The 26727-nt window shown below is 37.5% G+C and overlaps 1 protein-coding gene and 1 long non-coding RNA gene across 2 annotated transcripts; one reads left to right on the forward strand and one right to left on the reverse strand.

Annotated features, from left to right (window-relative positions):
• Positions 1–475: 475 nt before the first annotated feature.
• LOC111341233 (deoxynucleoside triphosphate triphosphohydrolase SAMHD1-like) lies at positions 476–21109 on the reverse strand. The gene is made up of 18 exons (XM_088755411.1): positions 20903–21109; positions 12567–12610; positions 11545–11647; positions 10903–10960; positions 10560–10675; positions 9492–9562; positions 6944–7099; positions 6145–6192; positions 5511–5608; positions 4762–4920; positions 3980–4036; positions 3473–3581; positions 3082–3165; positions 2166–2249; positions 1804–1908; positions 1296–1387; positions 1121–1166; positions 476–1011 (listed from the first exon to the last, which is right to left on the reverse strand). Exons 1-18 carry the CDS (start codon positions 21036–21038, stop codon positions 919–921), a joined length of 1659 nt encoding a protein of 552 aa, XP_088611537.1. The 5' UTR covers positions 21039–21109; the 3' UTR covers positions 476–918.
• Positions 21110–21354: 245 nt separating this feature from the next.
• LOC148735077 (uncharacterized) lies at positions 21355–23887 on the forward strand. Its single transcript, XR_015999430.1, has 2 exons — positions 21355–22317; positions 22818–23887. It is a non-coding gene; the product is annotated as an uncharacterized LOC148735077 (long non-coding RNA).
• The last annotated feature ends 2840 nt before the right edge of the window (positions 23888–26727 follow it).

Here is a 26727-nt window from a genome sequence, read left to right on the forward strand (position 1 = left end):
TATTCTAATTCTTAAAAACTAAACAGAGAACAGTATGGATCTAATACACAATGATGTTAGAGCGCGTAGTGTCACTAACGAGTCAGGTAATACTAATGAGCATTTAACTCCAAGACTTGTTCTTTGGATCCTCTTTCCACAACTAAAGCATTGCACAGATTTCGTGGTGCCAACTATAATGCATCTCGTGAATTTTACAGTTCGTTTTTGGTTACTAACGAAAATCTAACAGCGCAAAGTCGGCTACATTCACTGCCAGTAACATACCGGTCTTCCCAAATCTCGAACTATGTGGCGCCATATCTTAATTAGTTTTCAAGGGATCGCTTTAGAGTTTGGCAAATTTCCCACTTTGACCCTTACACCTGAAACCCCATCTTGTCCTCTTTAGTCAACGAAGCGGGGGGGGGGGGGGAGAAAGGCAAGGGGGTGGGAAATCCTGGATGACAGGGAGCGACCTCAAACAACTGATAGATTTTTCGGTTGACATTCCCTTTAATTGAGAAAAACAAAAACAAAAAGAGAGGAAAGTGAATCGACATTTCACTTTTTACTTTGTGATCAGTAACAAGGGCAACTCTTCAGCAAAAAATTCAGGTACATATTAACGGTTTTTCACTCCAACGGGTTGGTGTTCAAGTCAAATTCTCTTCATTTTCATCCCAGCAAATGCTGCGGGCTCTTCTTTCTGAAGAATCTGGTGACCAGAAAAGTCGGCCAGTCTACTGATGCCAACGAGTCCGAAAGGATTTAATGCTGTTGCTGCATTTCAAAATCGGAGTCAGTGTTACTGTGAAAAGTAAAAAAGGCTATTTTCCAGCTATTTGTAAAAATTCGTTATAAACTGGAATCGGATAGATCTAAAAACTTTCCTTAATCTTTGTTGTCAGTAAAATGATCAAAAACTAAAATCAGCCCTCATTCTTGATAGCTGAGCCGTCTCTCCATGTTGCTAAGGCCACCCTCCTGCGAGGACTTCATAGGAGTCAATTCCGCCAGAGTATCTCCTCCCTTGCAACAAATACAACACAATAATGTTAGAGTTTACAACGTCGAGAAAGAGGAAAATCGTTAAATAGTGACAGGAAATTGAAACTAGGGTTTGAGTTGAGGTTCATACCTTTGGCGTGGTACACTTCTGCCTACCACACCAACGGAGGAAGCATCTGAAAATCAAATCAGAAAAAAAATTAAAACCAATAAGTCGAACAAAGAGGCAAAGAAGAGGCTGTAATTCACTTGTGTCACTGATCACTAACAGCCGATTACGGTAAAAAAAACCTCTATGAACTGACCGGTTTGCCTTCGCTAGGAGTTCAGGGTCATTCTTGCGAAAATATACTCGGATATGCTGCTCTGCAAACATCTCAGGAAGCATGTTGCTAACCTTATAAATAAAGAGTTGGATTAGTATCCGGTGCTCGCTGTGTGTGCTTCTAATATCCGTAAACAACTGGCTGAAAGTACCTCGCACTTTCTTCACGCGTAGTCAATTTTGTAGCGCCAGCATGAGAATGTCAACTTAAATAAAAAAAAAAAGAATAATAATAACAATAACATCTCTCATCTAAAGAGGGTCATTACAAAGGCAAGTTGATTAACTTCTAAATCTGTTAATAAAACCCCAGTGTGTGACCAGTCAAACGAGAGCTATGGAGCACCATTATATTGTGGTACACAAAGTACTTCCCTTCTGATATGCAGGAACAATTAAGCGAGAGCCGCTAACTGCCCCCTTTATGGGTACGAAAGTTGTCACACAAATACAGGAACATCTACTTAAATCGAAAAATAACAACATACCTCTTCCTTTCTAAAAGACAGAGGTTTATCGGGGTTGCTCTTGCGGTAAAACCGCACCTCATCGATTGGATTTCTGTCTTTCATTCCATAATCAAAAGTGACCATCTGGGAAAAGAAAAGTCATATTTGTCTAAAAATTGCTTTTGCAAGGGGAGACCTGGATCGAACACTTCAAAAGATAGGTTCTATCCTTGTCAATTAAGAACACTAGTTTCGGTGGAGTTTAAAGAAAATTGTCCACCATTACCAAAATGACTTCCAAATGAGTTGCGTTAAGAGACGTCAGACTGTCCACGTGACAGTCCCGTCGGGTGCTACCCTGACTCCTGCATTAAAAGGACACATTCCATAGCCATACTTACGTCAATTATAAAGTCTTCTGGGTCGAGTTTAGGGCCATCCTCGATACAACCGGCTATACGAAGTTGTATTTCTCTAATCTCCTCCTGCCCAATAAAAATCAAGACAACTTTTATGTAGAGAGATGGTTTTTTCGCCTGTTCATTGGCATGGAACAAAAAAAAAAATCCGAGTCCTCGCAAGGAACTAATCCTCAGACCTTCAGATTCCGCGCTTCAACGTTCAACCACAGCGCCGAAGAGAATCTACGGTGAGCCAGGCCACATTTTTATTAGTTTCACGCTCGTGAAAAGACGAAAAAAACATATTTCCCTTTTTCATTACCAAGCTCAGAATCATCTTACTCTGTCTGAGCAGAAGAAATAAAAAAAAATTTAAATTTGTAAAGAAATCTTCATCGAATAGCAGTAACATCAAAAATCATACACTGAACTATATTCCTTCATCTTCTTCCTCAGCCTGGCCAATCGATGATATCGCTAAGCAACGAGAGCAATTGATATCAATCTATAACAGTCGACAACACTTAACCGATGTCACAAACTACAAATCAATGATTTATGGACAAGGGAATTTCCCTGGACTGTCATCATGATAGATTCATCGATTCTTATTTAAAAAAAAATAATAACTTTTCGCAAGTCTTCATTCAGTTAAACATAGAAACGGCGAGATATCGACCACACTTAAATGCAATCTGCGAAAATCCTTGACAATTGGTATCAATGGATACAACCTCTCTCTCGGCTACGGCAGTATTGTACTCGTGATTACCAATGACAAACCATAATACTTTGCAAGTCCAATCGATAATCGACTTTCACGGATTTCTCATACTGGCAGTACGTAATTAAAATTTATTGCATTACGTCTCTTGTTTTTCATCAATGAAAAAAAAAAAAGTCTAGATAAACTTACCTTATCTCGACGTTCGCGGAAAATAGTTTGGCCAATACATTTGTAAAGGTCCCGGCGCTGTATTCTGAGCAAAATTTTACGAGCCTTGGAAAACAAGCAAATAAACATTTAAAACGATACATTAAAACTGGAGGTAAGAATTGACATTCCCCCCCCCCCCCCCCCACCACCACCGAAAAAACTGTGTAGTTTTCGAACCCAGTTTACGGCAATCTACAAGTAGAACGGGAAAATTAACCGTAGATGTCATTTAACATTTCATCTGATCCTTGGAAGTTCTGATCAATCATAAAACAGGTGTTCCAAAATTAAGAAACCATTTTGAGCCATCGTAAAATAGGAAAACCAAAGCTGAATGTCATGGCTGGAAAGTCTTCCTGATGATAATCACCTCTTCCAGCGCAGGATCGGTCGAGCTAAGGATCTGGTAATAGACGTGATCAGTAAGCTGTGAATACGCTTCCATGTCATCAATACATTCAGATATTGAAAACATCTTCCTAACAAACGAAAAAAAATTTGGAAAGTGTTAGAGCCTGACCAACACTGATCACAAACATTGTAGCATAATTATTTATATAACAACCAGCCTTTAAAACCATCCTTTGATATGCATTTTTTTCCTAACTGAATTTTCATCCACTTTTCCTTAGTGTTTAAGATTTCCGCAGCACGCGTCGGTCGTTCTGGTCAAGTTATCTGTCTTATGACTCTTATCCCTACCCCGACAACTTTCCTCCGTCGGGAAAAAGAAAAGAGAACCTCACATGCAATTCTTTTTTCTTATTTGAGATACAGGAGAACTTTAATGGTATCTATATGTCAGCGCATCCCAGAAAACATTCTTTTAAAAACAGCATCAAGCGACAAAATTAACGAAAAGCTGGTTTTTACTGACCCTTCTGATCCTTTGAAACGTACTTTCTTATCGGCCTTGAGAAGTGCCTCTGTAATCCTACAATTACGAAAACACGCCTCCGTGATTTGCACAGTACATCTTGCTGGGTTTGTCCCCTTTCTTCAGAGCAAATTTCAAGGACTTTTCCAGAACTTTTCCAGGACTCAAATTGATTTTTGCAGGACTACAAATTTAAACCCTTTCATTCACAAGATTTCCAAATCAATTCTCCTCACAGTCTACCTACATTTATTACAACGTTGATTCTGAAAACTTAATTGCTTCGTGTAAGCAGATTTCCAGGACTTTCCAGGACTTGTAGTCTTTTTCCAGGACTTTTCAGTCCTGGAAAATTTTTAAAATCCCAGGACTTTCCTGGTTTTCTAGGACCCGTACGAACCTTGATCCTACCTTTCGATTGTTTCTTAAAATTTTAAGGAGCTACGCAAAATATCACCTCGTAAAATGAACAATTTTTAGGTCTTATTTCCGTCAATACGAATCAACGATCAAATGTTATTCATAATAGTCCATCTACAAATCTTTTAAAGTAATCTTGTACATCATAATTCTTGCCAAAGTTGTGCGACATCCCCTGTAGAAATCATCTTCGCTAATCCGCAAAATTAACCTCGCGGTTGGAGAATTAGACTTTTCGATATTTTAGAGATTACACCGTGAACAATTAGCTTGAAAATTCTGATGTACTTGTATTATTAATCAGCATACAACTTGAAATGCTTTGCTCATTTACCGCGAAAGAACCAAATACGGTAACTTACATTCTTTCAATAATATTTGACGTCTTATGTTGGTAAGCCCTTCGAAACAGACTGTTTCTGGTGTGAAACATATCATAGACATTGCCAACTTCTTTATCGCGGACACAAATTTGCAGTTTGCCGTTGACTTCGATCACTCTTGCAAACTTCATGTAACGCCTGTGAACAAAAAATAATTCCAGCGATTGTAAAGTTGAGTGCACTTCAACTGACGGCAGAAAACCAAAGAGAATTTATCACAGAATCAAGGAAAATGTTACAAAAGGACGACTGCAACTCAAAGTTTAAAAAAAAAAAAACCAATAAGGTGGACAGGTTCGAGTGGGGTTTTAGTTTTCTACCGGACTGGTAGAGAAAGTGGCGCGAACTTTTCATGACCAATCACTGAGTGAAGAAAATTTTATTTCATCCATACTGAGATTTACACTGTGAAGTACTATCTTTCGTGTCTCTCATTGGACGAACGATGTATTTTTCACCGTCGTTAGCTTCCAATCTTAGAAATGTGTCGGTTGGTAAGAAAAAAAATCTCAGTATGTATTAAATAAAAACATCACTCGACGCATTGCAACTCATGAATAAAAATCATTCGTGCGCACTTTCCATGGGATAATTTCTATGAAACCACTCTTCTCTTTCTCGGAGCTATTACAAACTAATCTGAATCAAAATAAGGAGTCTTCAGTTGACCCATTCCTACTTCAATGTCTTTCTCCCTTTGACTAACCGCAAAAACAGGTGTAACATACTTATGATCAAAACTGTTGCTGATTCCTAGACCATGACAGTCTCGAGAAAAATAGTCGAACTTGTCCACATCAATGCCTGTTCGCTTGTTAGCAACAATCTGAAACACAGATAAGTCCGGGATAAGAGCAACACGAGATAACACTTTTTTATTATATAGCTGGCAGCGCCCGTGGGCATTATGAAGCGCAACCTGTGTTCATATTGCCTACCCGAGCGGCTAAGATGGCTCGAAATTGCCCGCTTTGATCCCGCGCAAGAAAAAAGTGCGTGGAGCAGACTTAAAAAGTTCGTAACTTTTGAAGTCGCCAAAAAGTGGCAGAAGCCAGTCAAAAAAAAGAAACATATCCGGCCTTTGAGGTCTTATTTTGCTACGACCACATTTGGCTTTCTTTCCCGGCTTAGCTCTTAAAATAAACAAATCATTCTTCATTCTCATTAAAGCGAAATATTTTTGCTATTTAATAAATCCTTCAATCAAGCTTGTTCGGTCAAGATGGCCAGATATTAGCCTCGTTTTTGCGTTTTTATGGACGTCGACTTCGTCTCTGTCCATAAAAAAGGCAAAAAATTAACAAAGCCAACATCCAGGAATCATGACTCCATGGTTGGTCAGTAACGCATAAGTATTTTTACCTCATATAGGTAGCTTTTCTCTGGTCCTCTTCCTTTATAGGGCCAGGCCTTTAATCAAATAGCACATTTCATAGTATCATAAAAATACAATGTCAATCTGACATGCGACGAAAATAGAAAAATTACCAATTAGGGGATTGTTACTTGATCAAATACTGAAACCTCAGCAGTAACATCTTATGAATTGTGTGGCAAACAGGAAGGAGAATTACTAATGAGATCTAGGTTAAGCAATTTTATCCAATAAGTACATTTAACTACTGTTAAATGATTATTTACCGCGGCAATACTTAGGTCATGGCCACATACTAACTTTCTAAGGTTAGGCCTGTCATCCGCACTAATACAGACAGACAATCCACAAAATAACAATGCTTTTTACACTGTTCAAACTGACTGATTTTAAAATGTCACCACTCTGTCTCAGTGTGGATGAAAAACAGTATTAAAACAGAGATTTAATCCCCATTATGAAACAACTACCATTGAAATTAATCCTGACTAAAAATGAAGCGTTTAGAAACTACCGACTTCCCTGCTCTTTGGATTTTTACTGGTTGACTGAATCCAACCCAAAGTAATAAAACACATGCCCATGGATGCACTAAGGCTTCCCCTGATTGTTGCATTTGTAAGTGCATTCAGTGCAGTGCAGAGGAAAAACCTTTGTAACGGTTCCAGTATGGACGGAAAACTTTGGTTGCATTTTTCAGAGGTGAAGCCCTATTTTCAGATTCACCCTGCAACCCCCTCCCCCCCCCCCCCTCTGCCCCTTCACACGCAAAGTGCTAAATCATACCTCAGAGGTGCAAGCAGTTGACTCCAACACTGGTCCAGCAATTAGTTCTTTAATGAAGGTTACATCTCTTTCAGTCAATTTATACTTTGCAAAACTTGGAAACAAGTTGTTAACCATCATCATGTAATCAAACATTCCAACCGAAGCATCTTCATGCTATGGACAGAATAAACATATTGAATAAATGTATATCTACATACTGCCTTTAAACTACAAGCATTGTCAAGAAGGAAAGCTGCCTGAAAATACATTCTGCAATACAATACCCACTGCTTACACTTTGGTGCATTTGGTTTTTTCTATTTAACGTTACCCTATTGATTGATAATGATGTCAATCAAACATGCTACATACAACTTCTTCGAATTGCTTGAGCATACTTCTGTACACACAAGGATTCTATAATGTGTTATTTTTTTTAATCAGTTGACGTTTATTCTGACCTTTTCTCATGATTGCACAAGTGTCACACCTTAATGACAATATTAAGGCAATATTAACTACCGACCTATCTCTCTACTGTGCGTTGTGTCCAAAGTATTAGAACGATGTATACTCAAGCACTTTAATGATTTTCTTTGTCCTTTGTTTGACAATGCACAGCATGATTTTTCCTTCAGGGTCGATCTACAGTCACCCAGCTTCTAGCGTTCTATCACGAGATTGGCCAGTCTCTTGATTAGGGCCTGCAGTTGGACATAGTGTATCTGGATCTCCCAACGGCTTTCGACAGTGTTTCCCACCAAGGGTTACTTCTGAAACTCTTCCAATACGGGAGTCAGCGGGAAACTTCTGCAGTGGTTTGAGAGCTATCTGGATGGACGTGGTCAGCAGTGCTTGGTCCACGGTTTCACTTCTAGTCGTTCCCCAGTTCCATCAGGAGTCCCTCAAGGCAGTATCCTTGTTCCTCTGCTGTTCTTAGTTTATGTGAACGACCTCCCGCCGATGATACAGAATCATATCGCACTCTTCGCTGATGACTCAAAATGTTCCAGTGTCATTGATAGTCTACAGGACTGAGTCACTCCAAAAAGACCTGGACAGTCTGCAGGGCTGGAGTGAATTGGCACCTAAAGTTTAACACCTCTAAATGTGAGGCACTAACTGTCACACGTAAGCGCTACGCATTTCGCAACGATTACAAGTTGAACAACATCTCACTTAATCACGTCACTCAAGTAAAAGACCTCGGAGTGTCTATCTCTTCGGACCTCACATGGGACACTTACATCAACACTATCTTAGCTAAGGCCAATAGGATGCTTGCATTCTTGCGACGCAACAGTGTTTCGTCATTCACTACAGATCATAGGAAATTACTAAATCTCACGTTTGTAAGATCACATATTGGCTACGCTAGCGAGATATGGGCTCCCAGTTCGATCGGTGGCATAACAAAAATAGCAAGTCTTCAACGCAGGGCAACAAAATTCATCTTAAACACGCACTGGCAAGAGGATATTTCTTATCAAGAGCGCCTTTCTCGCCTCAACCTGCTACCGTTAACATACTGGCACGAAGCGAAAGATTTAATTTTCTATTTCAAGTGTCGCGCTGGCCACTACACCTCACCCATAGTTGATTATGTCAGGCCCAAAGGCACCCGTCTTACTCGTCATAGCTCTGATAAAGACGTACTAATTCCCAAGTGCCGTACAAAGCTTTTTCAATTTAGTTACTTTAATCGTGTCGCTAAACTCTGGAACACCTAACCTACATCCACTCGTACTATTAGTTCTCTCAATCAGTTTAAATCTCACGTACTCCAACGAAATTCGGCTGCTTTTCGGACAAACTATGACGTCACTAGCTTCAACACCTGGAAGTCGATCTGCTGCAAATGCAGTAGGTCACGTGATCTTCTAACGGTAACTGCTGCTATTAGGACTTTTTATCGGCTACATGAGGGATTTATTCCTATCGTTTTTTCTTTTATAATTGGGGTTTTTTTTATATATACTTTTTACACTGTCCATTGTTTACATAGTTAGTATTTGTGTATTTCTCGTAAGGGCGCGCTTAATTTGGAGCCTCGCTCTGTTGTGTGTCCCGCATCCTTGTCCTCCGTTCTCTTCTGTGTCTTGTTCATATGTATATTTTAGTCTTTTTAGTATTGTAAGTATGGTGAAAGCGATTATATAAATACATAAATAAATATTTAGCACTCCCTTGATGAAGGACTACGTCATAGATTTTGAAAAGCAAATTTGTGGAAATCAAGTACCATCTAGTTTGATGTATGTTGCAAAATTGAAAACAATAGATTCATCTTAAGTCAGAGATCAAGAGAAAACATCCCAAACAGAAACAATACCAGTCATTTCCTTTATCTGTTATTTTAGCCCAGAGGTTTGGCACTAGTTATATGCAGCTGTACCATTTAAAATGAACTTTCTCATTGCATAAAAAAAAGGTATTCGTATTAGAAATTTTGGTGAGTTGTCTAACTACGTAACTTATTATAAGTTGTGCGGTATTTTGATGAGCCTGCAGGGCGAGAAAAAATTCAAACAATTAGTAGAACTAGATGAAGTTATTGTACATTTACCTTCCAGTGTGCATCAGGCCTGGCAGCTGGTATAAATAATGCATCAAATGTATGTGAAAATGGCCCATGACCTATGAAAATGAACAAACAAAGCACAAAGTAAAACAAAGCTTCAAACTTATACAAGAATTGTCGTTTTCCAAAGCAATGTTAAGTTGTCCTGCATCGGCAGGAAAGTGAAACACTAAGTTGATTATTCCCAAGAATTTTTCAAATTTATTTGCTTGCAACAAATTACACTTTTATCATTTAAAAGTTGATGAGAATCAACATCAATCAACAGACACAAGCAGCCATCTCGTCTCCAATACAGGATGAAAAATGCCCCTCCTTTCTCTAGAGGGATGGTATTAGATTCCTACAATTTCATGTGAAAAAGCCAAAATATTCAATCACCATGATCATGAAATTCCTTTGTATTTCAAATTCATTCCAATATTACTTCAACAGCCTGAAGAATAACCTGCCACTGTTTGTATCCCATTTACATTAAAATGACACTATTATGTTTTCCTCTAAATGTGAATCTTTCCTACAATTTGAGGTTACTGATTTTCCTTTCTTGTGTGTAAGTATTCATTACACCTACATCTTTTCTAGCTTCAAAGGAATTCCAGGTTAAAATGAAAATTAAACTTCTACAGTGTAATTTACTTTTTTTTTGGCTTTAACTCTCAAGATCTGATTGTTAATTCTCCCCTTGAGCTGCCAAGCATTTCCTTGTAAATTAGCTACAAGACCTTGGTGTTAGATCAAGATAACAACTTCTACCTGAAGTGTGAGTATTCTCATTACCTGTTTCCTGGATAATGTATGGATGTTACAGGAAGAAGTTACATGTTACTCGCTTCTGAGGGTGAAAGGGTTAGTAAATGTAATCCTTTAAAGGTCACATCAAACTTTTCTGAAAACATTTTGATTTAAAATTAAAACTACGGTATTTGTAGACATAACAATTCCATTTATGGTCTGTGCTTATCCCACACGTAAAGGTGAGTGAGTAAATTGGTCACCACATTTGTTCAGGAAGAATTTACTTTACTCTTAATTGAAATGATGAGGACAAACCCAGATCATGACAGAGCCCAGCAATCCTAACACAGAGCATGTCCTCATCTGTGATTTCCAGTTCTGGTTGTCTATTGCGCAAACTCTTCACAAGTCTTCCAGCCAAGTAACAAGTTCTACATCAAAGATAAAATGTCAAGGTCAAAGTGGTGGACATTAAAGGAGCTACATCATGATTTGTGCAACTACAATTGTTGTCATTTGCAATCCATTTTAATATTTTCCCATCCTTGTTTATTCTTGCTTTATTAGTGCTGCTTATAATTATTTTCTAAGATGTCATTTTACAAATTTACCAAATCGTAAGCTAAGATGGAGTTTGCTTTATATCTGAAAGACTTACCCAATACAATGTTCAAATCTGTTATGTGATGCTCCAGGGAATACACGGTAACAACCTCCTGAGTTTAAAGACATGAAAGACACCATTTATAAGACACATCTATGCACGCAAAATAATGATATTTTGCTTGTTTAAAAGGGGTGCTTGTACAATCCCATTACAAATAGAATAAAAAAAAGGAAATCATACATCTGAAAACATTTTACTTAACATCAAATATATTGTTTTTTAAACAATGATTTTCTTTGGCATTTTTTGTTTTGCTGTTATGTTATTTTCTTGTTCAAAGTCATGGACAAATAGGTAGGGGCACAAGTCAGAAGAAAATAAGTAATTTTCCACCTAAAGTAAACTATCTACAATTTTTGTTAAACCTGTTGCTTTCCACAATTATCATTTTGCAATATCAAAAATATATTGGACAGGTTAAAAACCAAGTACTGGTTCTTTCTTTCTCTCTTTCATTATTCCTTTCATCTACACAGACGAATGGCAAAGATTGTGGTTCATATCTTTCTAAATTATGCTAACCAATTTGATCTATATTTTACAACAAGAAAGTGATGGAAAGTTCACAGATTTGAAGATTTCACCTTAGGAAAAAATTGAACCAAAACATTTCCAAAGCATGAGAAGACTTGCCTAGTTGCTTAATATCTCTAAGGCGTTGGAACTGTGGAGTATCAATAATCTCTACACACAGTGCGTGAACTTCAATGTGTCCATGGATGCTATCATTAAATACCTGTCAGCATACAAAAATACAACAGTGAGTCTTTTATGTGTCATTCCCTTCATGATCCCACCCATATCCTGTGCAACTTGCTTCATTTGCAGATCAGTACCATGCACACTCTAGGTTTGGAGAGGAGGAGGAACACAGAAGCTCACAGTACCTCTCTCGATCCAGGGCTGAGTGATTTGAAGCCTCACCTGCAGCTACTCAGATTTCATTATCAAAGCAAAGTGGACTCAGGATTAGTTTACATCAGCTTTTAAAAAAATATATGCATAAGGAAGAGTGCATATACTGATAGCAGTACCTATTAACTGTGCAACAAATCCAACAAATGCAGAATGAAGCAAGACATAAAGAACTAGCTAGAAAGCCATATTGTATCTCATCAAACAGGTTTCTTAGTTACCCACTTTTAAACTGATCAGTATCCCACAGCTGTACTTCTTTTGGAACTGATACCTCACCCACTTAAAGACCTAAAAATACCTTTTTTGGCTGACTTACTCAGGAGTCAATTCCATTTAACCCTCTGACCCCTAAGGTTGTGAGTATAAAGAAATGATCATCAACTAAATAAGCTTTTGATTAGTTAACAACATCTGCTTGTCAGCACCTTAGGAAATGTATAGAGAACAGTATGGAGAATTTGCAAACTACTATTTTAGGGTGTAAAGGGTTCAACTACTGCTTGTATCAAAGTATGCAGAATGAAAATGAAACAGGTAGTAAAAAAAATAACATTAGCATTAAAATGAGTCAGAAGAATAAGGAAACCACTATCAGCACAAACAAAAAGCTCATTAGCTATAATCTACTTTTACACCATCTCTTCATGAATAATTCCCCTCTCAATTGAGCCTCTGCAGATTGAATAAAGTCATTATTTTCTGTACATAAAACAAAAAATCAATAATAATAACTCTACCTTGTAATGGTTTTCATCTTTTCTGGCCATCAGGTTGGCTTCACCTTGAAAGAAAAAGAAATTTTGATATTTCAAGGATAATTGTTCCTGAATGCAGTATTACTCACCTATGAACAAATTGGGTCTCAGGTTCCTGGTGACTAATTTAAGTTCCAAAGGCAACAAGTTGGCAAGGTGTAAATTTTGTGAAAGGAAACTTTCAACCCCAAGGACAAAGAGAGGCTTAAATAGCCAATAGGAGCTTATACAATATGCTTCCTCTAAGAAGGCAACATAATCAATTATGTAATTAACCAGCACTCAAGAATCAGAACAGGAGGTCTTGTAGATAAATCAAACCAACATTCATTCTCAAACAGTACTGATCATTAGTGCCCTTTGTTCAAATACATCTAAGTTACACAAAAGGCACTAATGATTGTCTGGTCGACGCTTCTGCCTTCTCTAAATGGCGCCCGCTTGTGTTAGTGCATTTTCGTTATACCTAGCTTGGTAAATTATATGTAATGATTACAACCATTTGCTTACTGCAGTCAAAAAATTACAGAGTGCAGGGCCACCTTTTCACATCCCATTGAAACCCAATGTTGCATAATGCAAGAGTTCCTTACACAAGTTCTGTTATCGAACTCTGTTTGCTCCAGCAGTGGACACTTCGATTTGCAACACTGGCAGAAGGCGTTTAGAAAACAAGACGATCCAAGATCATAAGTCGGGCTATAGGTAGACATGCTGTTATGAGTGTTGATCATTCATGGTGCACAGAGGTTCTAGAAGAAATACTAAGAGGTACCAAGGTCCTGGTTTGTGGGTGTAGCATAAAATTTTTTTTTTATCCCTGAAAGACACCAATTCTACAACAACGCAGTCACATATTTTTGGTGCAATACCCTACAAGGTATCACAGGAGCTGCTGCTGTGGACATTTTGAGGCTAAACAGCCTAAGGGGTACCAAGCCCACCTTTTTTAACCCCTAAAAGGTACAACAAGCACCCCAGTCCTTTTTATTTAGGGAGTCCCCCTTCCCAAGGGTGATAAGTACATGCCAATTGATGCGTGTGTTAAAAAAGATATTATTATGAAATTGTGATCATAATGGTCTGAAAGCAAGGAAGTATATTTCATCGTGAAAACATTGTATACACAGCATACCAGTAAGGACCTTCTCTGATTTTCTCTTTGAATTAATTAATGCAGATATCAATAGTTAGGATTGTCTCACTCTTGTGCTGTTGTCTAACTGAATTTGATTTTGTTTCTAAAATATATCTGTTGCAGTCTTTTCATTTTGGGAGTGGGTTCCAAATTATCATAACTATATTTTCGTCTGTGCTTTTGCATGTGTCTGATTTAATGAAGGTCCATGTTAGATGTGCAAGACAAAAATTGCATTTCGTAGTAAATAATACCTGTTTTAAGTTTCTTTGTAACAATGTTAGAAATAGCTGGTACTAACGATGGTATACCACTTATTTTTATTTGTTGTATTGCAGGTTCACAAGTATCTTCATAAGTCAAGGAGAACATGTACTTTGTTCTGACTGTTTGTTGAAAAATACAAGTAATGCCTAACAGTAACTTGCAAGCCACAATAAAAACCCTGTATTTCCCCTGTAGTTGTTGAAAATTAAGTTTTCCAACTTTCTTTTTGTATTGTTTAAAGTGCACTTAAACCCCAAAATGCTTTTCGCTTAACAAACTGGCTTATTTTTTGGAGTATTTCTGTGCAAAAATTTTTTAATTTGCTCAAATCTTTAATTTTATGTGACCAGTCAAAATACAGAAAATCGGCTGCCATCTTGACCCACAACCAAGTTTAAAGAGGAATGGCTCTAGTGGGTAATGTGATGTCAAATCAAGAACACGAAAGTCTGCATTTCACACATTTTCACTTGTTTGGGAAGGTTGTCGTCGATATTGTCCAAAATATGCCAACTAGGTGTGTTGTATGAGGAATGTATGAAGCGCGATACCCTCTTGCAAATTTTGCACGTTGTTACATCCTTCTACAACACACTTAGTCTGCACATTTTCGGACAATATTGACTACAACCTTCCCAAACAAGTGAAAATGTGTGAAATGCAGACTTTCGTGTTCTCGATTTGATGTCACATTACCCGCTAGAGCCATTCCTCTTTAAACTTGGTTGTGGAGCAAGATGGTGGCTGATTTTCCGTATTTTGACTGGGCACAGAAAATTGAAGATTTGAGCAAATGAAATAATTTTTGCACAGAAATACTCTAAAAAATATGCTTATTTTGTTAAGTGAAAAAAATTTTGGGGGTTTAGGTGCACTTTAAACCACTGGACAACATCCCATAGCTATGAGCTTTAATTTGGACTGATATCTCAGCTTCACAAATATTAAGACTCATGTATAAATCTGCCCTTTTTAGATGCCTGTTGATGCCCATGTTACGATATAATTTATTTCCTCAATCAGCTATGCAACATAGAGTAATGGAATTCTAATAACTACAAGACTTTGCTACTGAGTAACATATTGCATAAAGCCCTATAGCAGAGCATTGTTTACAAGAGCAGTTGTGTTCTTCTCTCAAACTGTTCACTGCAGCTATTTCATATGTGCTGATCTGCACTCCTCTGAGTTCATAATTGTCATTGAGGGAGTCTATAGTCTAGAAATACTGTACTAAGCCCTGAACAGATGGTACTTCTAATAGTACACATGTACCTGAGGGATGGCTTCTACCATATTCATCTCTTGTATGAGAATCAAATATCTTATAACTCCATTATCAGTACAATAGATACTGACACTGTTTACATTCTATTGTCAGAATAAAAAAAGAGTAATTTTGTGACATGAGTGATTCAAAAGCCCTTTCTGTAGACATACTGTACTGATATTTCTCAATTATTGAATCACATTAATGTAGATTACCAGTGTAGCTTTCACTTTACTTAAGCTGATAGTTTTTCTCAGACAAAGCAATCATTGACAGTAATTCTGTTTGCATTAAATACAAATGCCCTGTACATCATGACAATGTTGAATACAACTGATTACCCATCTCCAAAATTTGTACCAGGTATGTACTCCTTTTATCTTATTATAAATCAGAGCAATCAAACTCATAGCAACACATTGTTTTCCAGCATTTTCATCAAAGTACATAATATCACCTTGACTATATGGTGCCTTGATTGTTAGAATAGGATCAATACCATGTATAGGAGACCCACAATTTGTTTCAATGTCATTGCACAAATTCAGTGTAGCACAATGACCTCTGTGGCTTGCATTCTTGTACAAACTTGTTAATGTATTACAGCTATACAAAGATAGATATTTGCTCAGAGTCTCTACAACTCAACAATTTTCAATTCAGTGTTGACTGTTCAGAATGCCATTTCTTTCTCATCTTCTGTACAAACTTAATACTGTCATTATTGCTCCTTTTTCTAACTCTGCATTTGATGTAGCAATACATTTTTGATGAGATAGGAATGTTTTTAAGAATTCCCTGCACATCAGTATCTTTATTTATTTGATTTTACGTGAAAGCTTTTCTAGTTTTTTTTTACTGGCATTCTGCTATGCTCACGATTGAATCCTCTTCACACATGGTACTCACTACTGTTAATATCACAACAATTAACAAACACCGCATGATGAGATCTGAATTCTTTTGCATATTTCTTTTGCAACATCATTTTGTTGTGCACCCAACACTGATTCGTCACACTTTCGTTCTATGCATGGCGCTACTTTATAAATTTTTGTCCAAATTATACATCATCACATTCATTTGACACTGCGTTATTTGGTACCAAACAAACATTCCTGCATAACAAAAACGGGAATTTAATATTTGCACAAAAGCGACGTAACTAATGGAACGAACAGAAAAATAACAGCGAATAATATACTCTGTTTGAGCAAAAGTATAACAAATGTAAGCTTACTAATCATGATTGAGGACACAAATATAACAATTACGTTTATCCTCACTGATGAAAGTCCAACATGGCATCTTTGTCATCGTTTCCCAGAGTTTGATCAAGAGGCACCTTGCATTTATCAGCAAACGTCCCCATCCACATTTCAGTGTTTACTGATAACTCATTTGATTTCTGGTTTGATCCTAGAGAAACCTTCGCTAAATCATTTGATTCTTTTACTATTTTGAGTTTGCGGAACAACCAGTTCAAAATATATGCTCATTACACGCACCATCTTTTGGAGTGGCTCTACTGCGAACGGTGTGTGGGTCTGTATGTTTGAGTGTAGAAAAGATGACACAAATTGTTAACACATTCGACATATCCGCCGACAGAGCTGAATAACGTATACACATGCGCCAGGTTTTGCCGCGGAAACACGGATTTTGAGTCATTCGCATGGTTGATTTCCTATTCTGTTGCTTTGAGGCGTTGTTTTCCTTGCCACTTTTCTTTTACAGAACAACCTCCAAAAATTTGGTACACCCCCTAAAAATTTTCAAAAATTAATTTTCTCCTTTAAACCTTTGGAAATAGGAAAGTGCCTTAGACGAAAATAGAGTTCCTCGGTTTTAAAGGTCAGCCCTTATTATTTTCCACTAATTTCGCTAAATTTTAGACCTGGGACACTTGAGCCCGCGTTGTTGACCGCATACCCGCTGACGTAGCATTTCATTATTCAGCTCTGTCATATCCGCCATCTTTGAAATCGTGGAAAAAAGGTTGTGCCTTTATTATTACGTGTCTGCGGTATTGCCCATTGCATGTGACGGAGTTTTGTGGAGAAACCCGATGGTAAATCTATAGTCGGTTGCCCGACTAATTATATTTCTATCAATAGGACGTAAAGACAGCAGAGTGACAATAACTCCCAAAAAAGAAACAACAACTTTGAGTTTAAATCTACAAGACATGTTTCGACATTCTCATGTCATCTTTAGTTGCAAATGAGCATTTAACTGTTGTACATTTGAATTTAAATTAGGGTACGTTACAAACTACGTGTCAGTGCTTACGTTACATTTGAATGTTAAAAACACGAAAGATGTAAATAGCGCGCGCTTGACTAGATCAAAAAATAAATAGATAAATAAAAAATAAATAAACAAATGTAATAATAATAAAAATAAATTAAAAGACCAAGGAACAACATCATTAAAAGGAAAGAGACAATTCTAGATGTTTCAATTGCTGATTAAGGATAGGTTTAAGTATGATGTTGTTCCTTGGTCTTTTAATTTATTTTTATTATTATTACATTTATTTATTTATTTTTTATTTATCTATTTATTTTTTGATCTAGTCAAGCGCACGCCATTTACATCTTTCGCGTTTTTAACATTCAAATGTAACGTAAGCACTGACACGTAGTTTGTAATGTACCCTAATTTAAATTCAAATGTACAACAGTTAAATGCTCATTTGCAACTGAAGATGACATGAGAATGTCGAAACATGTCTTGTAAATTTAAACTCAAAGTTGTTGTTTCTTTTTTGAGAGTTATTGTCACTCTGCTGTCTTTACGTCCTTTTGGTAACATTATACACGACATAGCAGAAAAATATGATAAGAAAGTCAGCATCTCTGACCTTCGGAAGTTTGAGAAGACTTCTATCAAAGTAAGCAAAGCTGAGTTGGATTTGAATTTTCTTAAAAACTGTTTATCCTTTAATGTGTTTCCAAAGTTCATCTGTTTTCAACTGCCTAACACAAGTAGACATGATGTACATGCTATTCGAAAACGCCTATTAAGAAGTGCTATCGCTAAACGAAGAAAGGAACTCTGTAAGTTAACCATAGTAAGAGACAGATTAGCGGTGCATATCAATGGCATTGTCAGCAACATCGATGGATACATCCTCCATGGAACTATTAAATATAATGTCAAGAAGGCTGTAAAACATGTTATCGCCACTCACGAGAAGAAACTTAAAAGTTTAACGCAAAACGTGGTTCTACCGTTTGCTTCAACGGAGACAGTCACCAACCTCTCGTCGCACAATCTCACGTCCGAACAATTGGAAATACTTAAATATGGTCCTTCACATTCTATCTGTCCTCCTAACATTAGCAAAACGGATGTCTTCTCTTGTTTTGAGCTGATTAATCGCACCATGGTCAGAAATCTACTCGACAGGAAGCTAAAGGGAAAACTGGTCGCAGACCTTTCTCATTTTGCCCATTCGTACGTTTCTTCACACCAACCTTCTGCAGCGGACTTAAAATGTAGGATACTAAAGGATTTGAGGAAGAACAAGGACATTGTAATACTGAAGCCTGACAAAGGAAATGGCTTAGTTGTCATGGACAGGAAAGCCTACGAAGAGGGTATTTTTTCCATTATCAGTGACACTTCTAAGTTTAAAGTTAATGATAACGATCCTACATTACAAAGAGAGGGTAAATTACAACGTTTTTTAAGAGCGCTTAAAAATAAGGGCCACTTAGACAAAGATACCTATGAGAGAATCTATCCAACTGGTTCTCAACCAGCCAGGTTTTATGGGCTACCTAAAATGCACAAGGCTCGGCAGCCTAATGAAACACCTCCTTTTCGACCCATAGTATCTTCAATAGGTACCTACAATTACAATTTATCAAAGTTCCTTTGTAATCTTCTAGAGCCACATGTCCCGCGTGAATACAACGTCTGCGACACGTTTTCTTTTGTACATGAAATCAACCAGTTATCAACCTCAGGGAAGTTCATGGTATCTTTCGATGTTGAGAGTCTGTTCACTAGTATACCTCTTGATGAATGTATTGATCTGGCGATCAGATACATTTATCAAGGTAACCCTGGTCTTAAGATAAACGCCGCTGACCTAAAAATGCTTTTTACCTTAGCAACAGCCGAGACTGGTTTCTTGTTTAAGGGTGTGTTTTATGATCAAATAGATGGGGTTGCCATGGGGTCCCCACTTGCTCCAGTACTTGCAAACCTCTTTATGGGACATCATGAAAAAAACTGGCTAGATAACTATTCATTCTCTGAAGTTCTGTTCTACAGACGCTATATTGATGACACCTTTTGTTTGTTCAATAGCGAGGAGGAAGCGCTCGTGTTCTTTGATTATATCAAGGCCAGGCATCCTAGTATCCGTTTCACAATGGAAAAGGAAATTGATAAGAAATTATCATTTCTAGACATATTGTTAGACAACAATTATACATCCATCGCCACTAGTGTATATCGCAAGAAGACGTTTACTGGCCTTCTTACTAATTATTTCAGCTTCACCCCTTTGATTTACAAATTAGGTTTAGTCAGAACGTTGATTGACAGAACATAATTATAAGATCAATAATTCCTGGGTTGGTTTTCATCTAGATGTCAAGAAACTTATTTTCTTGCTACAGAAAAATTGTTTTCCATCTTGGGTCATAGACAAGATCATTTACAGGTATCTAGCGAAGAAAAAGAATCCTCCTACTGGGCAGAACGCCTCTTCTAACTCCGGTAAACCTTCTGCGCACTATTATAAACTTTCCTACGTTGGTTGGTTTTCGAACATCGCTCAGACTAATTTAAGACAACTACTCAAACGTTATTGTAGAACTGATTTAGATATTAAGTTAGTCTTCAGTACGTTTAAACTCAGAAACATGTTCAGTGTGAAAGATTCAGTACCGCTGGGTCTACGTTCGCGTGTCATATATAAATTTTCATGTGCTGGCTGTAATGTCGGTTATATTGGTGAGACCACTCGCCACATTTGTACACGAGTTCGTGAGCACCTCTTGTCGGACAAAACTTCGCATATTTACAAGCACCTGCAATCATCAAGGGCCTGTCTTGACTCTTGTGATACTGAATGTTTCACGATCTTAGATTCTGCCCCTTCAAAATACCAAATTAAGATCAAAGAGGCATTGCATATTAAGTGGGAAAAACCTATCCTTGATCAGCAATTGAAACATCTAGAATTGTCTCTTTCCTTTTAATGATGTTGTTCCTTGGTCTTTTAATTTATTTTTATTATTATTACATTTGTTTATTTATTTTTTATTTATCTATTTATTTTTTGATCTAGTCAAGCGCGCGCTATTTACATCTTTCGCGTTTTTAACATTCAAATGTAACGTAAGCACTGACGCGTAGTTTGTAACGTACCCTAATTTAAATTCAAATGTACAACAGTTAAATGCTCATTTGCAACTGAAGATGACATGAGAATGTCGAAACATGTCTTGTAAATTTAAACTCGAAGTTGTTGTTTCTTTTTTGAGATTTCTATCAATAATTTTCACCTCACACCACTTTGTAGGTCTCATTTTTCAGCTAGGACAGATGTCTCAGCTGTATTCAAGGAATGCCATCTGAAACCCAACACTACGTATCAAATTTGACGCGCGCGCAACTTACCATCTACTTCCACACAGTTATCATTTTCCTCTCGGTAACGCTTTGGACTTGGCGTTCTTGGGGGCTCGTAAGTAAGGGCTCGAACATCGGGTGGCGTTACAATGCCGACTCTCCGCTTACGACTCTCTCTCTCCATAGTTGTAAAAATTAAGCTTCACACAAAGCGCAAAGAATACCCGGGCGACACCGCGGAAATACGTTTTTTAAGGCACGATACAGTATTTTATTGGTCAGCGGACACCTCAACGAAACCATGTTTTTCGCCGTGAGTCAAATCGACAGCGTAAAAAGTCAAAACTTAGAAAGAATACTGTAAACTTAGCTTTGAAACTCGGCTCATCTTTTGGATAGTTCTTAAGCTCAATTATATAATTTGCCAAAGCCGAACTGAAGTTGCACATGATATGAAATTGTTGTTTTTCGCTGGCGGCTCCGTGGCAACTAAGGGCCTGTTTACATGAGTGAGGGTGCCCCTACATAGTAGGGTTACCCTAGCTAGTAGGGTGACCCTTCTCTATTGTAATTATACTGCGTGTTTACATGTGAGGTAGGATGACCCTAGGGGTAGGGTTACCCTACCTGAAAGGTAGAGTGACCCTACTGTGTAGGGACGAGTTTTGCCGCCATTAGCCCATGTAAACGCAAAACCTAGGGCTATCCCTAGGGGTAGAGCTATGTCCAGTCATACCGCTGACACACAGCGCAGGCATCTCAGCGAAACAAAATGGCGGACAGTGGAACAGTATCCACAGCTAGTGTTAGCTACAAACCAGGTGAATATTTTCGCCGTTACCAGCTTACAAAACTCGTTCCTGACTCGGAAGATAATGGAGAAGATGTTGATAGTCTTTTGGGAACCGAGAATTCTGCGGAGAACGTCGAAAATGTCCAGCAACTATCCAAAAAGAATCGAATTAACCGCCAAAACTTTATCTCCCGCCGTCATTTTGGTTGTTTTCCTTGCTGGGTGACCTGGCTATAGTGTCAGCCCTCGCCCCTAGGGTTTCAAATTACCATGTAAACGCTCGGTATCTTCAACCCTACCAAGTAGGGTAACCCTATCCCCTAGGGGCACCTTCTTCCCATGTAAACAGGGCCTAAGTTTTGTTTATAAAAGAGCTTATGCACCAAGGCTAAAAGTGAGACGATTTTTGAATGGTTGAAGCGGTGATCCGAGGACGCTGCACTATCAGGTTTGTAAAGCGGTGGCTTGAACCCTATAAATTGGCATGTCAACGGCATTTCTGTCCGATTCGCCGAAAAGAAGACAACATGCCCGTGTAGCACGGCCACCCTATCCCCACTAGTTACTGTATGTATCATAGTTGGCCAAAAAACCAACGACTGTAACATGCATAGGACTGAAGCCCCCAAAAGTACAAAGACTGGCTCAACTAGAGGAAGAATAAACCGAGGTATGCTTTAAGTAAAAAATGTCCATTATAATGATAATAAAGAAGTTTTCACTTTCCACCTTAGTTGTAATTTTTTTTTCTGAGAAGCTGTAATTTTATTTCTGAGCAATAATTTTACTTTCCCAACAAGTATTTCTCATTACAATAATGAATAATTTGTAGTATGCCTTTTTTTAAGCTGCTTTTCCCTCACTAATCATTTTATTTTATTTGTTTTTGCTTTTTCTTTTCTTTCTTTACTAACTTAATGCCATCTGCAACATAAAATGTACTGAGCTAACAGAATACTTCTGATTTATTTAGCTCCCTGATTCACAAAGTAACATTACCATCTTGGTACTACTAGAAAACAAATTTTTAAGAAACAAAACTACTGTAAGGTAAAATAATTATTATAATATAATTTAATCGATGTGAATAAAGCACTGCATTGTCTTTTTTCATATTGCAACAGCCTTGAATGAATCAACTATCTTCTAAACTTGATTTCTTATATTCAGAAGCTGCCTGAGTTATAAACAAAGAACTCTTGTTGGGTGTTTATGGAGGTGTAAAGAACACAATGATTATGATGATTAATCTTCCAAATTAGAAATGTCAGAGGGAAATTATCAGAAGTATTTTCTGAAGTCAAACAAATGAAGTTAAAAGATGTTCAGGAGAAAATTGATTAGATTAAGTCAGCTGTCAATTCCCAGTTAACAGTAAGTAATGAGGAGTAACCAAAGCTTGTAATTAGCCTGTGTACTGCTGTGCCCATCTAGTCAAATAAAAATCAGGGATGGGATATTCCCAAACATGAACAATGATAGCACCATGCAGATGTCTTTTTCCCAACTTATTACAGGTAAGGGGAGCACTGGTATGGCTGCGCTGGTTGTAGTAGATGAGAAATTCTCAACGAGTTTCAGCAGTATACATATATTTTGCCACCTTGAAAAAAAATGGTTACAAGTCAAATAGGAATGTTTCATAATGATGTTCTCAGTGTGGGGATATGATGTGATATTCCTGATGGGGATCACAATTATCCTTACAGTGCTTCAGAGCATGTGATGTGTATGATTCCTTAAGAACATGGAAACTATGTAAAGCAAAGCAAAGTTAATCTAAAAAAAATGAATTGAAGAAGAAGAGTAGTTGATTATTTGCATAAATTAATGCAATGCACATGCAAGATAGTGGAATATACTTCAGGTAAACATACATGTGCCTGTAAAAGTTTCAAAGGACTGAGTTATAAAAATATAATAATAATAATTGTGATAATTTTATTTCATAAAATCATTAAAAATACAGGATAACAAACAAAATTAAGACAAATTAAGATATAAATATTAAAACAAGTTTAAAAAGTCTCTAGCTGAGAGAAAAGTCTTGAATCTCTTCGGTATTAACAACTGTTCTACAGAGTAGCAGAATTCATCTTATGTCTGCATTATTTTGCTTCAGCTTCATTCAGCAGAACAGCAAATAAATTGACGATACATGATCGACGTCCTTAATAATAATAAATTTTTCCTTAAAAATATTTCACAAAAAGCAGTTCTCTAAAAAAAAAAAAGAAAAATTCAGTAAACTAAGCTACATAATAAAAAATTGACTACTTAAATTCTGGCTTGCGCCCTTTCCGATGTAATGTCAGTGTCAGATATATTGGCTACTCTTCTCTTTCTCCTGGTTCCTCTGAGACACAGCAAAGCTGTGTCTCAGAGTAATAATAATAATAATCATAATCATAATAAAAAAGTGGGTTTCATTGAAAATGCTTTCATGTAAAACAAATAGAGCTGTTTGGGAAATTAAAGTAGCAGTTGTAGTAACAGGTACAAGCAAACGTACCAAGGACAAGTAATGGAGATCTACAATCGATTAATATCAATAAAGACTTAATTGTAAATGAACCAATCATGTTGGACGGTCTCAAGTACAAACAAATCACAATTTCTTCGATTTCCACTCCCTTTGTAAACATCACCATTATATGAGCTTAAGTCAGCCGTTATTCTGTTCATGAGAGATAACTTGTTGATAAAACTGCAAGTATATGAAATGAACAAATGTTTTCATATTTTAATTTGGATATATCAACAAAGTTGAAATGGTAAATTGGCAACCGTAACGATTACAAAAGCTGACGTTTCGAGCGTTACGGACACCCGTTCTTAAAGGCACAGAAAAACAGAGAGGTGGAATGGCTAAGAATCAGTCTAGAAAAGTAAAATTCTCAACCAAGCGAATGATTTCCAAAATGAAAAGGCACCGCACGTCGGGGCAAAGTGAGTGTGAATAGTTTCACAACTCAATAATTACGTGTATCGCTTCATGCTAACAACACTTAAAAGTCCAACCAGTCTTCAGACTCGCCGGAAAATTATCTTACAGAACTAATCTCTTGCTTTGTCCGGATAACTATCGCGGTTTTTAAAAATTCTGAAGGCGAGGGCGACTGACGAACCACGATCGCACTTCGTAACGACTGCCAGCTAAAGTCAGCAAACAGCACAAAACTACAAACAAAATGACTACCCTGTACCGCTATTTGTTAAGACGTGGTTTTAGTATTAAAAACCCATTCAAAGGATCAACCATAATAAACCAGGAGAGGTATCATGGATATTTTCCGACTTAAAACCATGCAAAAGGCCGATGTTTTCATCGAACTCAGTCCACAAACACATGGAAGCACTTGGCAGCCTAATGTTGATGACCACTGACCACTGTGACGTCACGAAAACGTATTTCCGCGGTGTCTACCCGGACAGCTCAATTTAAAGGAGAACGCTTTCGCGCGTCGCAGTTAGACAGGGATGAATAACGTCTGCGCGTGCGCTAGAGACCCGCGGCACGAAACGCGGGCTCAGACGCGCACTTATTTCAACACGAAGGCGCGCTATAAAAATAGCCTAAGGTCCCACTGGACCATTTGTCAATCAACCGTGTCGTGTGATGTAAACTCTTAGAGTCAAGTCAGCTTGAGCTACAGCTACTCCAAAGTGAACAGCGGGCGTATTCCTCAAAATTGTTTTAGGTCTTCATCACAATACAAGAATTTTTGAGATTTGTATTTCCTTTCTCCAATGGAAACTGTCCTTATTTGTGGCGGTAAATTTGAGATCGAGGTATGTTCGCACGTTACCTCATTGACAGCATGCTGGTGGAAGTAAACAATAGATATCTCATTAGCTCCTTCTGTTCGTCTACCAGCATTTAAATTTGACCCGCACACGTCAACGGTGAGTGACAGATGAGCCTATTGCGGGGAAACGAAGAACCGTTGCAAACGTTTAAAAAATAAGGAAGCCGTAAAAAAGATTAGGTTTTGACCCACATTTTTGAAAAGAAGAAAAGAATTTAAAAAAATTGAGAGGGTGCACAAATGGTACAAAAATTATTCTCGCGCCGAAAAACGGTCTTTTGTGCAAAGTTGCGAACTGGCTCAATTTGCGGCAATGTTGATAGTGTTGTGTTGGCTTTTTCTGGTCACTTTTTCGGCCGTTCATGCAAAACGTTGGTTCGCCGGTAAAACAAGGAGCACTAAAGAAGCTTGTTACAGCAATTCAAAGCCCCTGCCACCTGGTTTGGCAAGAGCCGTGAACTTGCCTGAAGAAACTCCAGTTTGTTTACTTCATCGTCGAGCGATCGAAAAGCACAATAATCGCTGGTCATCGACGTTTTCCGACCGACTTTCCAATCAATTAAACTTAATTCCTGTAAGCCTTTTCGAAATTTTGGACAAACAGGGAAGAAAGAAGGCGAGATATCAACCAGGGAGCAAGTGGTGTAACGCCTGTGAAATAACATTTTACTAATGTGCCGAAGGAGACTGAGGTATGGCGATAACAGATAGATTTCGTTGTGAACTATGTTGACTCAAAATCATGCATTTGGTTTTATTTTGATTTACATCTAGGAAAGTGGTTCTTTTAGATTGGACAAATTACGAAACAAGAAACCATTTATTTTTAACCACGTTAAATATCAATTTTTTCAAAACGAATTACTGCTAATTTTACATAGGTAAACTTCCTCTATTTTAAGTAAGCTACTATCGGAGAGAGGGTACTTTTCTCTTATTTATATCTTGCAATAGTTCCATTAATTACTGTGTTGTCAAAATAGCCTAGTTAAGTTTTCATTGCATTAAATCATTTTGGAATTTACTTTTGTCTGTTATTATCACTATTCAAATTCAAGACAGATACCAGTAATTTTGATCAATCAAAACCAACTCAGACCAACCCCTCCCAAACTCCCACCCCCCATTATATCAATAAAAATATTCAGTCCAAATTTTTTTCACTCAAACAAAACTTTTTTGGCTCCCTACACATAACCTCTTCTATTCCTTTTACCACCTACTTTTAATACTAACCAACCTTTTACTCATCTCCCTAATTTCTCTTCCTC

The sequence above is a fragment of the Stylophora pistillata genome, chromosome 3, assembly GCF_964205215.1.
Source record: "Stylophora pistillata chromosome 3, jaStyPist1.2, whole genome shotgun sequence".
NCBI classification, from domain to species: Eukaryota; Metazoa; Cnidaria; class Anthozoa; order Scleractinia; family Pocilloporidae; genus Stylophora; species Stylophora pistillata.